Source organism: Platalea leucorodia, assembly GCF_965183815.1.
Source record: "Platalea leucorodia genome assembly, chromosome: W".
Classification (NCBI taxonomy): Eukaryota; Metazoa; Chordata; class Aves; order Pelecaniformes; family Threskiornithidae; genus Platalea; species Platalea leucorodia.
In genome coordinates, this window is record NC_138859.1 from 35,510,910 (window position 1) to 35,526,443 (window position 15,534).

The 15,534-nt window shown below is 42.1% G+C and overlaps 1 protein-coding gene across 1 annotated transcript; it reads left to right on the top strand.

Annotated features, from left to right (window-relative positions):
* Positions 1–3,291: 3,291 nt before the first annotated feature.
* Positions 3,292–14,988, top strand: LOC309602042 (dnaJ homolog subfamily A member 1-like; the record flags this gene model as incomplete). Its single annotated transcript, XM_082335331.1, has 8 exons — positions 3,292–3,423; positions 3,876–4,053; positions 5,317–5,421; positions 5,529–5,756; positions 7,197–7,311; positions 12,608–12,723; positions 13,281–13,381; positions 14,676–14,988. The coding sequence occupies 8 exons, from the start codon at positions 3,292–3,294 to the stop codon at positions 14,892–14,894; spliced, it is 1,194 nt and encodes a 397-aa protein (XP_082191457.1). The 3' UTR covers positions 14,895–14,988.
* Positions 14,989–15,534: the final 546 nt, after the last annotated feature.

The following is a 15,534-nucleotide window of genomic DNA, read 5'->3' on the forward strand; positions in this document are numbered from 1 at the left end:
GGAGGGAGATTCTCCTTGGCCCTCCTTTTGTTGCTGATATGTTTCTAAAAACATTTTTTGTTATCCTTAACGGCGGTGGCCAGTTTAAGTTCTAGCTGGGCCTTCGCCTTTCTAATTTTCTCCCTGCATAGCCTAACAACATCCTTGTAGTCTTCCTGAGTTCCCTGCTCCTTCTTCCAAAGGTCGTAAACTCTCCTTTTATTCCTGAGTCCCAGCAAAAGCTCCCTGTTCAGCCAGGCCGGTCTTCTTCCCCGCCTGCTCATCTTTCGGCACATGGGGACGGCCTGCTCCTGCGCCCTTAAGACTTCCTTCTTGAAAAACGTCCAGCCTTCCTGGACTCCTTTGCCCTTCAGGACTGCCTCCCAAGGGACTCTGTCAACCAGGCCCCTAAACAGGCCAAAGTCTGCCCTCTGGAAGTCCAAGGTAGCAGTTCTGCTGACCCCCTCTCCTTACTTCTCCAAGAATCGAAAACTCTATCATTTCATGGTCGCTGAGCCCAAGACAGCCTCCGACCATCACATCACCCACCAGTCCTTCTCTGTTTGTAAACAGCAGGTCCAGCGGGGCACCTCCCCTGGTTGGCTCGCTTACCAGCTGTGTCAGGAAGTTATCTTCCACACACTCCAGGAACCTCCGAGACTGCTTTCTCTCTGCCGTGTTGTATTTCCAGCAGATATCTGGTAAGTTGAAGTCTCCCACAAGAACAAGGGCTAGGGATTGTGAGACTTCAGCCAGCCGCTTGTAGAATACTTCATCTGTTTCCTCATCCTGGTTGGGTGGTCTATAACAGACTCCCACCAGGATATCTGCCTTGTTGGCCTTCCCCCTGATCTTTACCCATAAGCACTCGACCTTATCATTACCATCACTGAGCTCTAGACAATCAAAACACTCTCTAACATATAGAGCTACCCCACCGCCTCTCCTTCCTTGCCTATCCCTTCTGAAGAGCTTATAGCCATCCATTGCAGCACTCCAGTCATGTTTCCATGATGGCAACTATGTCATAGTTTTCCTGCCGCACAATGGGTTCCAGCTCCTCCTGCTTATTGCCCATGCTGCGTGCATTGGTGTAAATGCACTTCAGTTGGCCTATTGATCTCGTCTCCAACACAGGCATGCCACCCCTAGGCTCATCCCTAGCAAGCCTGGTTTTATCCCCTTCCCCCTTTGAATCTAGTTTAAAGCTCTCTCAGTGAGGCCTGCTAACTGTTGAGCCAGAATCCTTTTCCCCCTTTGAGACAGGTGAACCCCTTCTGTCTCCAGCAGGCCTGGTGCCATGCAAACTGCCCCATGATTGAAAAACCCAAAATTCCACCGCTGGCACCAGCCTCTGAGCCACGTGTTAATGAGATGGGTCTTCCTGCTCCTTTCTGTATTCCTCCCGGCTATTGAAGGGATGGAGGAAAACACTACCTGCGCTCCTGATCCTTCAAGCAATCGCCTCAGTTCTCTGAAATCCCTTTCGATCGTCTTTGGACTTCTCTCGGCTACCTCATTGCTGCCAACCTGAACAACCAATAGCGGGTAATAATCAGATGATTGTACCAGCCTAGGGAGCTTCCTAGTAATGTCTCTGACCCGGGCCCCAGGGAGGCAGCAGACTTCCCTATGGGATGGGTCCGGTTGGCATATCGGGCCCTCTGTTCCCCTCAGAAGGGAGTCGCCTATGACAATTACCCTTCTTTTTTTCTTACCAGCGGCAGTTGTAATGCATAGGGCTGACTGGCTCCCCCTAGTCAACCTCCTGGATGGATCACTGTCCGCATCATCATCCTCCTGGCCCTCAAGTTCCAGAGCCTCATACCTATTGTGTAAGGGCACCTGGGAAGGCAAGGTAGGCTGGGAGAGGATTCGCCTGCTGCGCCGAGCAGGGATCTGTTTCCATCCCCCTCCGTCTCTTAGGTCCCCTCCTTCTGCCTGGTGGCAAGAGGGTAGGGGAGCCTCTGCTTCTCTTGATGTTTCCATCTGGCATGCTTGTCTCAGGGATGGCAGGGAGTGGCTCCACCAGTCTATCTCCCTCTCACACTCCCTGATACTCCTCAATCTTTCTACTTCTTCTTTCAGCTCTGCCACCAGGCTGAGCAGATCCTCCACCTGGTCGCACCTCACACAGATTTGTCTCTGTATGTTCTTGTTTATGGCTTTTTTGACCAGATACCGTTAAAGGAGCAGGCACTCTCCTTCCACATACCCTTAAAGTAGATATAATTGTAGAGGGCTGTTATTTATTTCATTTTTTAAAGATATTTCTCTGATAATTTTGTAAAAGCAGAGATAATTGAAGAACAGATGTAATTTTTGAAGGGAAAGAATTTTGAAAGTTTAGCTTGTTTTACCAACTATACTGGTCACTTATGGTTGTGCACTTCCTTCCATGTTGACAATTAAAACAGGCTAATATAACTTCCTTCTCTCCTTGCCTTCATTAAGACAAGAATTATTGTTTTCAGTTGAATGGGAATATCAGGAGTGACTCCTATCTGTCTTATAGCCCACATAAACTGTTTACTAGTTGCCTAGTCTTGCACAAATACCAAAGTGAGTTTTTAGTCATACTGTCATCAACTGATTGATAGAAAAAAAATCCCCTTTTGTCCAAACAGGCACAAACTGGTGAGATAGCTAAGTTGCAGGATGACAACTGGACAAACATTAAAGGTGAAAGTTTTCATACCCATCAATATTATATTTAAAACTGGTTTGTTTTATATAAAACTGGGCTTAAAGCCCAGTGTTGGTATCCATTCACTGAATTTTCAAACCAACAAAAAAGGACATTTAATAGAGAGAATCAGAACTGAACTGCTACCACGCCCTGGAAATAAGTCACTAAGACATGAATAGAGCGAGCGTTGCGACGAGGCTGCTCCCCGTGCATGCTGGGAGCTATAGTCCGCAAATAGCCTAGGGAACCATTCATAGTTTTGCGCACGGCCCAGGACGCGGCTGAGGGCCAGTGTGTTTTGGGAATTGCGGTTTTGGGTGGACTGCAGTGCTCGCCGGGAACTGTAGTCTAGTGAGGTAATCGCAGCATGACCGACTCGTAGCCTGTTACTGGGTCTCCTCCCTTTGATTCCCCACCTCCCGAACAACTAAGAGGGTGGGGTTTCCGGGGGTGGGTTTTTGTCGGTTCAGAATTCCCCGTATGTGGACATTAGTTTGGAATTTTCCAGAAAGGTTGTAAGTTCTAGATTTTGTGTAGTGCGGTTTGATTCTTTCCTTTGATGAGGGGGTTGGTGTGTCCGTATGTTGGGATTAATTGCTTAGTGTTCTTGTAGGTCTGTCGCCATGGTGAAGGAGACTCTGTATTATGATGTGCTGGGGGTGAAGCCCAGTGCTTCTGCTGAGGAGCTGAAGAAGGCGTACCGTAAGCTGGCCTTAAAATATCACCCTGATAAGAACCCCAACGAGGGTGAGAAGGTTAGTGTTGAGGGAGCGGGATCTGGACCGAAGCTGCTGAGGGACTGGGGGGGGGAGTCGTCCCTGATTTTTGCCTAGGGGCTGACTGAAGCGAGGGACTTGGATGGGGAGATTATAAAGACCCTTCCAGATATTGTTGCTGCTTTTGGAGGGGAGCGGTTTGGTTTGGGGGGGACCCTGCTGCCTGTGGGGAGGGAAGTGTTCTCTTGCCAGGGGCCTGGTTGGAGTGGGGAGGGGTCTAATGGTAAATTGAGGGACCCTGTGGGGGAGGTCGGTAGGAATGAGAGCCCCTGGTGGAGAGAGGGGTTCTGGCTGGACCTGATGGGGGGGGGGGGGGGGGGGGGAATGGGCACTTGAGGGAGGATTGTCAGGTTGGGGGCAGGGGGAATGGACTCCTGAGGGAGCTGCTGCTTAAAGATTGGGGTCTGAGGCTTAATGTGCATCTTTCACAGTTCAAACAGATTTCCCAAGCCTATGAGATACTGTCTGACCAGAAGAAGAGAGATCTGTATGATAAAGGTGGCGAGCAGGCTGTCAAAGAGGGTGGCTCCAGTAGTAGTTTTGGGTCACCCATGGACATATTTGACTTGTTCTTTGGAGGTGGTGGGAGGATGCAAAGGGAGAGACGAGGTAATGTTCCTACTTCTGATGCTGCTCTAGACTTAACAGTATGACCATTGTACGTGAGAGAGTGCTGAAGTTTGCCTTGGGTGAATAGTGTGGCTTGCAAGACTGCATCAAGGCTATTAAAATGATCTTATAGCTGTATTCTGGAAACCATATAAAACTGTTGTTAGCCTTTAAAGCCTAAAATGAGTAGGGAAAGGAGTACCTGTGTAATGAGAAGGGTACGCATATTTTATACACTGGTAGTTCAGATCTGTGAGTTGTCTTATGTTAATTTAATACCTAGCTAGACTCTGCATTTGGGAAGCCTTTTTCTAAGGATAAGCCTACCTTTTAATAAAATAGAACAGGAATGGGATGGTAAAGTATCTTACTTGGTAACTAAGGTACTGCAAGTGTACTGTCAAAATCTGAGTTTTTAAATCACTTCTAGCTGAAAGACCTTAGTTAAAAGTAGCAACATATAAATAAAGTGAACAAAGCATTTTTCATTTATGAGATCTCATTGTTCTTCTGTACTGTCCAGTGGAATTGGGTTAAAGCTGCAGTAAAGCTAAAATGCCGATCCAAATTGAAGTTCAGACCAATAGTATCAGCAAAGATGTCAATATTAATTTAAAAACTATGTTTAAGAGTAGTGCTGACTATATCACTTCTTAGTTTATATGCAGTGCTGATAAATGAAAGAAAAGAAGGTCTTATATCAAAATGTCATACAGCAAAACATTTTCAGTAAGCAAGAACTCGTTAGCCTTACCATGGATTTGATTAGAACTTTACTCGGCAAAACCAGTTCCTTATTGTAAAAATCCAATTGCCCAACTGTTTTGGGAAACTTCCAGGGGGAAGGGGGGAGTAGGGGTGGCAGTAGTATTTCATTGGCTGTAGGAACTATCTATCTATCTCCTACTTTCCTGTGGTTATCCAAACATACTTGTCTATTTTCACCCTTTAGACAAAGTTAAAATCTGAAACCTAAATCTCAGTGTATTTTGTTCTTATTATTATTGCTTATACTTTCATGGAGGAGTCTTCTGGCTCCTTCTGAAAAAGATTACTAAGAAAGCAATGAGAATTGTTACATAATTGTAAGATTAAATAGGAAAAAGCTATTGATAACAGCAGTAGATAAATAGGAAGTGTTAAAGCTTTTAAAGGCTTATTCTAATGCAATTTGAACATAGTAACATGGGAAACTTATAATTTTGGATTCAAGCTATCACATTTAAATAAATATACTCTCCCTTCCCTCCCTTTCCCTTATAGGCAAAAATGTTGTTCATCAGTTGTCGATAAGCTTAGAAGATCTGTATAATGGTGCAACAAGAAAGCTGGCTTTGCAGAAGAATGTGATCTGTGACAAATGTGAAGGTAATTTAAACACTAAAACTAGACATTAGTTATTTCTGAAGCTCCAAATGTATTTTGACCTTCTGGTTTCTTCTGGAAATATAACTGATTTTTCACTCTGTCGTCAGGTCGTGGTGGTAGGAAGGGTGCAATAGAATGCTGTCCTAATTGCAGAGGCACAGGCATGCAAATCAGAATTCACCAGATTGGTCCAGGAATGGTGCAACAGATTCAGTCTGTATGTATGGAGTGTCAGGGGCATGGGGAGCGTATTAGCCCCAAGGACCGGTGCAAGAGCTGCACTGGCAGAAAAATTGTTAGAGAGAAGAAGATTCTAGAAGTTCACATTGACAAAGGTAAGGGTTTTACTAACTTGGAGTATTATATTTAAATAGATTGTCATTGGGGCTGGTGGTTTGTGGGGGTTTTTTAGCACTAAAACAGGACCTTCATGCATGGTGTTGATCACTCGTTATGATGAGTAACAGTTGGATATGCAATTCAGTACAATAGCCTGTTCCTACTCTTTAAAGGTAGACTTGCCTTTAAGCAAGAGTGATTACTTGTGTATTAGTGCCCACTTACTATATACATTACTAAGTGTTAATCCCAAAGCTTGTAATGATGCAAGTAGTAAACTAATCTCCATAAGAGTAGGTTCAGAAGCAAAAATGCTGACCAGTTAATTGGATTGATAAAAAGCAAATACATCACTTAGCTTATTAAGCAAGTTTAACTATTATCTTGACATTTTGGAGACCCTACAGAATCTGATCACTTTTATGGCATTTTACTGTGAAGGGGAGGACCAGGTCTTCTGAAGTGTGAAGACATTGCTAAGCCTATAATGCTTAGAATTTATTTTGTTATGTCACCCTGATGACATTGTGTCCTTTATGTCTGGCAAAACTTAATTCAGAATTTAAATCCCCAGAATGATAAGGGAACGTGAGGCTATTTAGCAACAAACACTTTTCTTCACAGTAGGCTGCTCAAAAGTAGGTGGGAGCGGTCTTTGGAGGAGTTGGAGTTGAAAGATAAAATGCATTGGCAAGCATGTGGCTTACAATAGACTCGTACCTAACAGTAATGAGTAACTGTTTTGCATCTCTACTTAAGCGTGCTTTATGTAATGTCTCATCTTTAAGAGGAGGAATATGACAGTAACACTAAACTTGAAGCTTGGCAAGAGTATATCACTGATATTTTTAACCACTGTTTTAAAAGTTACTGAAAAGAGCAAAATTTTGACTATTGTAGTCATCCTGGTTTTCTACCAGGTAGCATGAGGCTGCTAGAATTAATAGTGCAATAACCCTTCTGTAGGTGAAGTTGCTTTCTTGAGTGACAGTCACGCTCCTAGGAAGAGTGCTTCCTAAACTGAAGGCATTGAGATCTTTTCTCTCAAGTAGTTCTGCTACAGACTTAAGAGACTTATCAGCTTCTTAAAGCAAGCTTTGTGTGCAGTGTTTCTTCTACGCCTCTTCTGTAGTGGTTGTGCATATGACAGAAGCCATCTTGATAATAGTTCCCTCAAGGATTTTTATCTTGGCAGGTGACTAATTTCTACTAGAATGGGATTTCATGCTTATGAAACGTAGCTCAAGTTGGCAGTACTAACATGTTTTGGAAAGATAAGTTGGTAAGATACTTGCTTCAAGCAAAGGTCCTAATGTTGCAATCTCAAGGTTCAGTAATATCCTAAGTACAAGCTAGTGCCTATTAAAATATTTCACATTGTTACATTTGAGAGGAAAGAAAAAAGAAAAAGCTGAAATATGTGGTCTCTGCAATAGGAATGAAGGATGGTCAGAAAATAACATTCCATGGTGAAGGGGACCAAGAGCCAGGACTAAAGCCAGGGGACATAATTATCGTCTTAGATCAAAAAGATCACCCTACGCTTACAAGGTAAACTCCATGAGTCTTTATGCATGCTCCTGAGATGCTTGTCTTCAAGCTTCCTCTGTTACCACTGGCTGTTTTTAGTAACTGGAAATGTTGTCAGATAGGACTATATGTCTAGAGCTCACTTGTGAGTCGGTTTGGGCTGTCAGATATTGACATATTTATAGAAGTACTGGTAGAACTAGTCAAAGCAGTTGGTGCTCTAAACGTACAAGGTTTGTGGTTATATGGTTTATTTTTTGGGTTGTTTGGAGTGAGTTTTTTTCTTTCTCTGAGGGTGGGAGAGGAAGTAAGACAAACCTAAGGGAGTTATGGATACTGGGAATTCACAAACTTCTAAGGACTACCAATGTTGGAAAATAATTGTTTCTTAATAACTGTGAATATCTTTAGCAGTTGTTGTCTTACTAATTCCTTGTTCTTGCCTCCTTCTGTGAAAGTCTTACAATACCAAACTCTGATCTAGCATAGGCAACTGCTTGTTATGTAGTTTCTTTTGCCTTGAAGCCAAGCTTCAGTGCTTGTGCTATTTCTCAGGATCCTGTTTATGGCCGCATTATGGTCAGAAGTGTGCATCCTATATGCATAATATCAAGGTGATCTGCCTCCTATGCGTTTTCCTTGCCTGAATGCATTGGGTAACATGAGGAATGGAGAGGACTGATAATTTGCAGAAGTGAAACTGAACTGGGTAGTGTCAACTATGTTAGTCAAGTACTTCACATATTGCCTAACAATGTTGCTTTGTGTTAAAGTCCATTGTTTCAAGTTACTTTGTGGAATGAGTCTGTCATGTAGTAGCTTCTCTTCTGGAAAAAGCAGCACTTTGGCCACCTCTAGAAGATGAGCAGTAGGTACCAAGTGCAACTAACTGCTGCTCAGAGCATTCATGAGGGGAACAATGGGTTGGTCTCTTAATGTGGGGGCACTTAGTCTAACAGCTCATCCCTTTGTCCCTGTAAGTAGAAATGACAGGTCAAAGGCTCTAGTGTAGCCTGTAGTCAATCCGATCAGCAGTCTTGTATGGTGCTTAACTCCAGAAGCTGGTGCCAAAACTTTGTGCTGAGGCAGGACAGATGGAATACTACTGTTAGCAGCTTCCAGCATTGAGCTCACAGATTAAAGAATAGGAACCTTCATGGCATTTGGCAGGCTAGTGATGAGCAATTTTCTCTACCCAGCTTCCAGTGAAACGAGGTGATGAATCAGTTGTGTCAAAGGGTATGTCTGGTCCATGCATTTATTATGTTACCTGGGACTTGAAGTTCTGACTGTACTGGAGTGTTGATGTCCATCCCCCTGCACTGGCTTTAGCTTTAATGTCCTTAGATGTTCCTTGATATCAGTAGTTTTGTGGGGTTATGCTGAGGTAATGCCGCTTCTGGAGCAGATGGAATGTACCTCCTGTCCCTTCAGGGTCTAAAACTTTCCAGGCAAGTCTCTTTATAGACACCTTTAAATTCATCCTTTTTAACAGGTCCAAGTCCTTTTAATAGGTTTGAGATGCCCTTAAACTAAACGACTCCTGAACATCCCAGCACATGCAGACATCATTTGTGCTGACTTTAATGTAATTTCTTTAATTTTCAGTTCTGACTTAACTAGATGCATCCTGGTTTCATCTAGAAGCTCCTTTCAGAGTGACTCAGAGTTGCTTTCTAAACTTCCTTACCACCAGACCTTCAGAGGGAGTGTAGGAGACTCTGAAGGAGGCAAATGAGGCATAGGAGAGATGATTCCCTTACAGACTTCTTTCAATCCTGTCTGAAAACCTAGCTGGTTGTTACTAGATATATTTTGTTGTTTAGTTGGTAGTAGGTGTTGCAGTTACTACCTTATGACAATTTCAAGCCTCTGGCTTTACACTGCTCATAAAGCTAAGTCCTATTTTGTTCTTGTGATTCCATTTGGAAGGCTCTTTGAGGATGCTGATACCTAAATATATTCAAGTTAAATATCAAGCTTAACTTCTTGCAACTAACTTGTACCTGCCTGTGTACATCAATGTATACAATAAACGTATACAACTGTCTTCCTTAATATTTATACTACAGTATCTATAAGCAATTGCATTCACCCCATTTTGCAAATCAAGCTCTTCTAGTGTTGAGGAGGGAGTTTCACTTGAGTTGTCATCTAATGTAGCTGAATAGAAATGTATGAGACTTGGAATTTTGCTACCATCTTGTTCAGTGGCACAAATACTTTCCTATTTCTGCTGGAAATAATTTTTGTGACTGGAACACTTGACCTAGTAATTTCATTGCTACCTTTACACTTAATCATCTCCAGCTGAGCTTGCTGCATATATTAAGGTTTTAGTCTTCATGTGACCTAGAATTTTGTATTGATAAATCCCCAGTTGGACATCAGCCTTCAAGGCCAACTGGTTAACTAACTTCTTGCTCCATATCTTTGTTTACTGTAGTCCAGATGAGAATACTGTCCCACAGCTATCTTAATTTAAAAATCATTGCAAAGTATTTAGCATCTAAGGTACATATGGACATGAAATGAAATACAGGAAATTCCACTTAAAAAGAAACTTTTTTTTACTTGGGAGTGGTGGCGTCAAACACTAGAATGGATTGCCCAGAAAATCTGTGGGGTTTCCATCCTTATAGTTATTCAAAACCCGACTGGACGTGGCCCTGACCAACCTGCTCTAGTTGACCCTGCTTTGAGCAGGGGGGTTGGACTAGAGACCTCCAAAGGGTCCCTTCCAACCTCACCTATTCCATGATTCTTTGATAGTTTATCCAGCTGCATTTAAAAGGCCCCCTTACTTACAACACAGGATTGAGTGTTCTTAAGTGTTCAGGCTGTCCCCTTCTCCATGTTAAAATTTCTCTTTTTAAACTGGTTAGTGAAGTCAAGAGTTGTTTCTGACGTCTCTTGAAATAAAAGTTTAGTTCTGAGCTCCCTGTGTTTTGTTTTCAGTCTCACTAAAATTACTGTATCTACTTCATCTACAGTAACCTTCAGGTTATTATTTTTAATAGCAGAAATTATTAACTCTTTGTTTGGCTGAATTGTTTCAAATTAAGATTTCTTTAAGGAGAAATGCTCAAGCTTTCACACTTGCAGTGGTGTTTACTGCAGACTAGGGAGATCCAGGTGATCCGTTGAATTCCTAAAATGGCATTGAATGAAATTCTTCAGCAAAGGGTTTTTGAATATACTAAACCACTGAGGAGTGGAAGGGAATATTACATGGATAAATGACTGGATAAGAAGTAGGAAACCAGGTAAGAATATAATTCCGTCTGATAAAGAAACGTGATGGGACCCCGAATGAGTCCTAAAAAGAGCTGCACTGGGGAACCTTTAATTTCATTTAAACTCTGAGGTGGTGACTTGTTGATGATACAGAACTTTTTACAGGGTAAGGAAGATGGAAGTTGGTTAGAGTTGCAGAATGATTGCATGATATAATGCAACAAACATGACAATTTAAGTTGAATGTTAAATGTAAAATGAAGTGCATAAACTTAAATACTTGCACAATAGTGGGATCTCAGCAGTACCAAAATGTTGGTTGTAACAGATCTATGAATAGATCATCTCAATGCTAAGAAGCAAGTAAAATGTTAGGAATTCCGGGGGGGGGGACATGGGACGACGACAACAAAACCAATTGCTGTATATATAAAATCTGTGGTGTGACTGCACCTTGAATACTGCATGTAATACAGATTTTACATTGTAAAGTGTGGTGGGTTGACCCCAGCCAGCAGCCAAGCACCCACAGAGTTGCTTGCTTACTCCCCCCCCCCCCCCCCCCCCCCCGCATCCTGAGGGAGAGAATAGGAAGAGCAAAAGCAAGAAAACTTGTGGTTCAAGATAAAGACAGTTTAATAGGTGAAAGTAAGTCACAAATCTAAAATGCAGCACCGCATGGGCTGCTATGAAGAAAGTTATCTCCATCCCAGCCAAACCCAGTACACAAAGATACAGTAGAACTGGAGAATCTTAAAGAAGGGTAATGAGGAAAAGATAGAATAGCTTCTGTGTGGAGAGTGATATTTTTTTTTGTTTGTTTTAAGTAGATCCTTCCTTGTAGAAAAGAGGGGAGGAAGGAAGAGGGAGAATTTGTGTAGGACCAACTGTTGTCTGTCTCTTAGTATCACTTGAGATATTACAGTTACTATTACCAACAGGACAAGAGGCAGTGGGCACAAACTTAAGCACAGGAGGTTCTGTCTGAATGTAAGGAAACACTTTTTCACTGTGAGGGTGATCAAGCATTGGAACAGGTTGCCCAGAGAGGTCATGGAATCTCCCTCCTTGGAGATATTCAAAAGCTGTCTGGACATGGTCCTGGGCAGCCTGCTCCAGGTGACTCTGCTTGAGCAGAGGAGCTGGACCAGGTGACCTCCAGAGGTTCCTTCCAACCTCAACCGTTCTGTGGTTCTGTGAGGTTCAGAACTGGAAGTGACGCTTTGTATGTGGTTATGGAAATCTTTGGCATAAGATGCTGTCAATGGTTGATAGCCATCAATAGATTTCATGAAAGGGAGGGAAAAAATAAAACTACACTTCCAGGTTAAAGTCCTTGAGATGTCCTGATAAGGGCTGGAAGCTGAGTGTATTCTGGGGCAGTGTTGTGTGCTTGCCTTGCTCTTGTACTCTTCCCTAGGCATCTGCCCTTTAAGTGAGGATATTTAAATTAGTCAAAGATCAGCTTTACCAGATTAGGGCAGCAGCCTGATCTCAGGGAAGTTGGTCTCCCCTAATGATGTAACTAAGTAGAAGGAAGAAGAAGGTACAAAATCATATTAGATCCCTAGTGTTGCCCACAACATCTGAAAGCCAGAAATTATGTTGGAGAAGAATAAAACAGATAGATTGATTAAAAAAGTGTTGCTGCGTCTTGTTTCTTTAGATGATTGTGCTAATATATGACAGTATTGTGCAAATTTTTGTCCAATTTGGACAATGCTAAAGAAGGGATTAATTGTCCCAGCAGTAGAAGTTTGGAGGCTGAGACAAACCTTTTCCCAGAAGGGGGAAAGCATAGTGAAATGAAACTGAATGCTGTTGAGTGTGATATGGTTCGGTGGGGTTAGCTTTTGAATAACTGTCCTTGAGTAGTAAATGGCTCTTATCACAGGTATTATCCCTGAAGTAGTTGGTTTAGTTAATAGTTAATGATGTTCTCTATTTTACTGGTCAGGCTTCTTAGTATTAAGATTCCAACTTTATTGTCTTTACCAAATTTAATACCTGAGTTAGGCATGGTCCTTCTCACTCTTCCTATTCCCACACCCCTGACTATTGTTGCTTGGTTCTACCATAGGCAAGGGGAAGACCTTGTTATGTGCATGGATATACAGCTGGTTGAAGCACTGTGTGGCTTTCAAAAACCTATCACAACACTGGATAATAGAACTATAATCATTACTTCTCATCCTGGTAAGTGTTGGTTTGCTTTGTGCTAAAAAAATCTGTACATCCAGCAAATGTAAGCTGAAAAGCAAGCAATTAGCATAGGGGAGCAGAAAGGATTGATCCTTAAAATACTACTTCTTCCTCACCCCACCCCCCACCCCCAAGTCTTTACAGCAGAGAGCTTTAAACAAATAAAAGTTTTCCTTAGTGGGCAACAGTAACTACATGTTTCTTCGTATGACACAGTAACAAACTTTACTTCATGGATGTGCTGATATCCTGAGGATACTCAAGGTCTCTGAAGATAAATTTTTCAGACTTGGAACTCATGGAATACTTGACATTCATAGGTATGCTCCCTTTGAGAAGCATACAAAATGGTAGAATATAGCATAGATGTGTACCTGTTCTCCTACACAAAAGCTATGGGGCAGTAGGTCCCTATTAGACTACAGGATATCAGTATAGTTGTTGAAACACAGCTTACAAGGCTGCACAAATGCATACTGAAAGGAATTGAAACTAAAATTGCTTGTTTTGCCTGCCTGGATTTTTTTTTCTTATTTTTTTATTTACTTAAGGCCAGACTGTCAAACATGGGGATATTAAATGTGTGCTGAATGAAGGCATGCCAGTATATTGTAGGCCATATGAAAAAGGACGTCTAATCATAGAGTTCAAGGTAAGCGAATCAGCTTCCATGACACAGCTTAACACTGAACATGCAAAACTTCAACCTTAAGTAATAACTCAAGCAAGAAGAGACGCTAATCAAGTGTCTTGTTTAGTGCGTTTCTTGCAGTGTGGTCAGATAACCTAATGCAATGCACAAGGCTATAGACAGAAGGTATCCAATTCTTTCTTGTACTGGTTTTGGCTGGGATAGAGTTAATTTTCTTCATAGCAGCCTGTATGGGGCTGTGTTTTGGATTTGTGCTGAAAACAGTGTTGATAATACAGGGATGTTTTCGTTATTGCTGAGCAGTGCTTACACAGAGTCAAGGCCTTTTTTGCTTCTCTCACTGCCCCACCAGCAAGTAGGGTGGGGGTGCCCGAGAACTTGGGAGGGGACACGGCCAGGACAGCTGACCCCAACTGACAAAAGGGATATTCCATACTATATGATGTCATGCTCAGCAATAAAAGCTGGGGGGGAGAAGGAGGAAGGGGGGGACGTTCGGAGTTATGGCGTTTGTCTTCCCAAGTAACCATTATGCGTGCTGAGGCCCTGCTTTCCTGGAAATGGCTACATGCCTGCCTGCCGATGGGAAATCGTGAACAAATTCCTTATTTTGCTTTGCTTGCGCACGCAGTTTTTGCTTTACTTATTAAACTATCCTTATCTCAACCCACAAGTTCTTTCACTTTTAATCTTCCGATTCTCTCTCCCATCCCTCTGAGTGTGGGGGAGTGAGTTAGTGGCTGTGTGGTGCTTAGCTGCTGGCCGGGGTTAAATCGCGACATTTCTAAATAGCTCTTTACTGAAAATATACTAAGTACTGAAATAACTTGTTTGGATATCCTGTGAATTTTCATGTTTGACATGTTTTTTGGCCTCCAACGTGTCTTAGGAAGAACTGAAATATAACTGACCTTGTATTGGAGCAAGGGGATCAGCTAGTCAATTGTAATTGCTGAAGAGTTTCATTAGTACTGATGGGAGGGGAATCAGGGTAAGCTCTAACTGCTATGTCCCCCTACTCTGGCTTTAGCTGAGGATATCTTTTAGCCCTTTCAACATGGCAGTCTGGGGCAGAAAAAAGACTGAACTAGCCAAGACAGTGAAGTTGCCAAATATAGTAGAAATGCACTTTTGGCAGCTGTGAAAGACTGGCAAGTGACCTAATTATTTCCTTAGCAATGGGTTTTCAAGTCTTCTGTAATTATAAAGCTGATGCTGGCAGATAATTGATCTGTAGTAAGTGAGATAGAGGCCAGTTAAAGCCAAATTCAGTAAGTGCAGCTCTTTATTTCAGGTGAACTTCCCAGGTAGTGGCTTCTTCTCCTCAGATAAGTTGTATTTGCTGGAAAAACTGCTACCTGCAAGGCAGGAAGTAGAAGAAACTGAGGAAATGGAACAAGTGGATTTAATGGACTTTGATCCAGCTCAAGACAGAAGACATTGCTATAATGGAGAAGCCTATGAAGATGATGAGCATCACCCTGGAGGTGGTGTTGAATGTCAGACTTCTTAAAAGGGACAGTTAATAACCACTGTGATGCCACTTTTATATGTGTCAGTAGACAAGTGAAGGACTACAGGTAATTCACCCTCACTTCCTGATATATTTTTTTGTTGTTGCTGTTAAATTCAGCTATAGTTCATTCTAAAAGCATAAATAAATTAAGGTGGTAATGTGAAAACTGACTTTGCAATTTGGATAAAGCTCCAGGATGCAAGTGCAGATCAAGTTGATCACAAACACTGTCTGTCAGACAAGCAGTCTGGAATAGTTTTCTTGACTAAATCTGCAATTCTTTTATCTGTGTTCAGGTGCCTGGTCTGTAGTGTTCTTGATGCTCTGTAGAGCTGCAGTTTACTGAAGGATGCACAAGTACTTCTAATATAATAGAATATTATCAAGATATATCTACAGTTTTTGGATTTGCACTGCTGTTTGTCAAATCAGAACTTGCTCTATAATGCAAATGTGTAATATGTGAACCTGACACAAATTTGTTTAATTTTTTTCACGTCCATTAAACTTGTGTGATTTACCAGTTTATTTAAGAATTAATGGTTTCTTGGTCTGCCAGCATTAGTCCTGATGGAGTGAGCTAGTCGTAAAACTTTTTGTTTCTAACCAGCTGCTACTTAAATATTGTTCTGTGCTA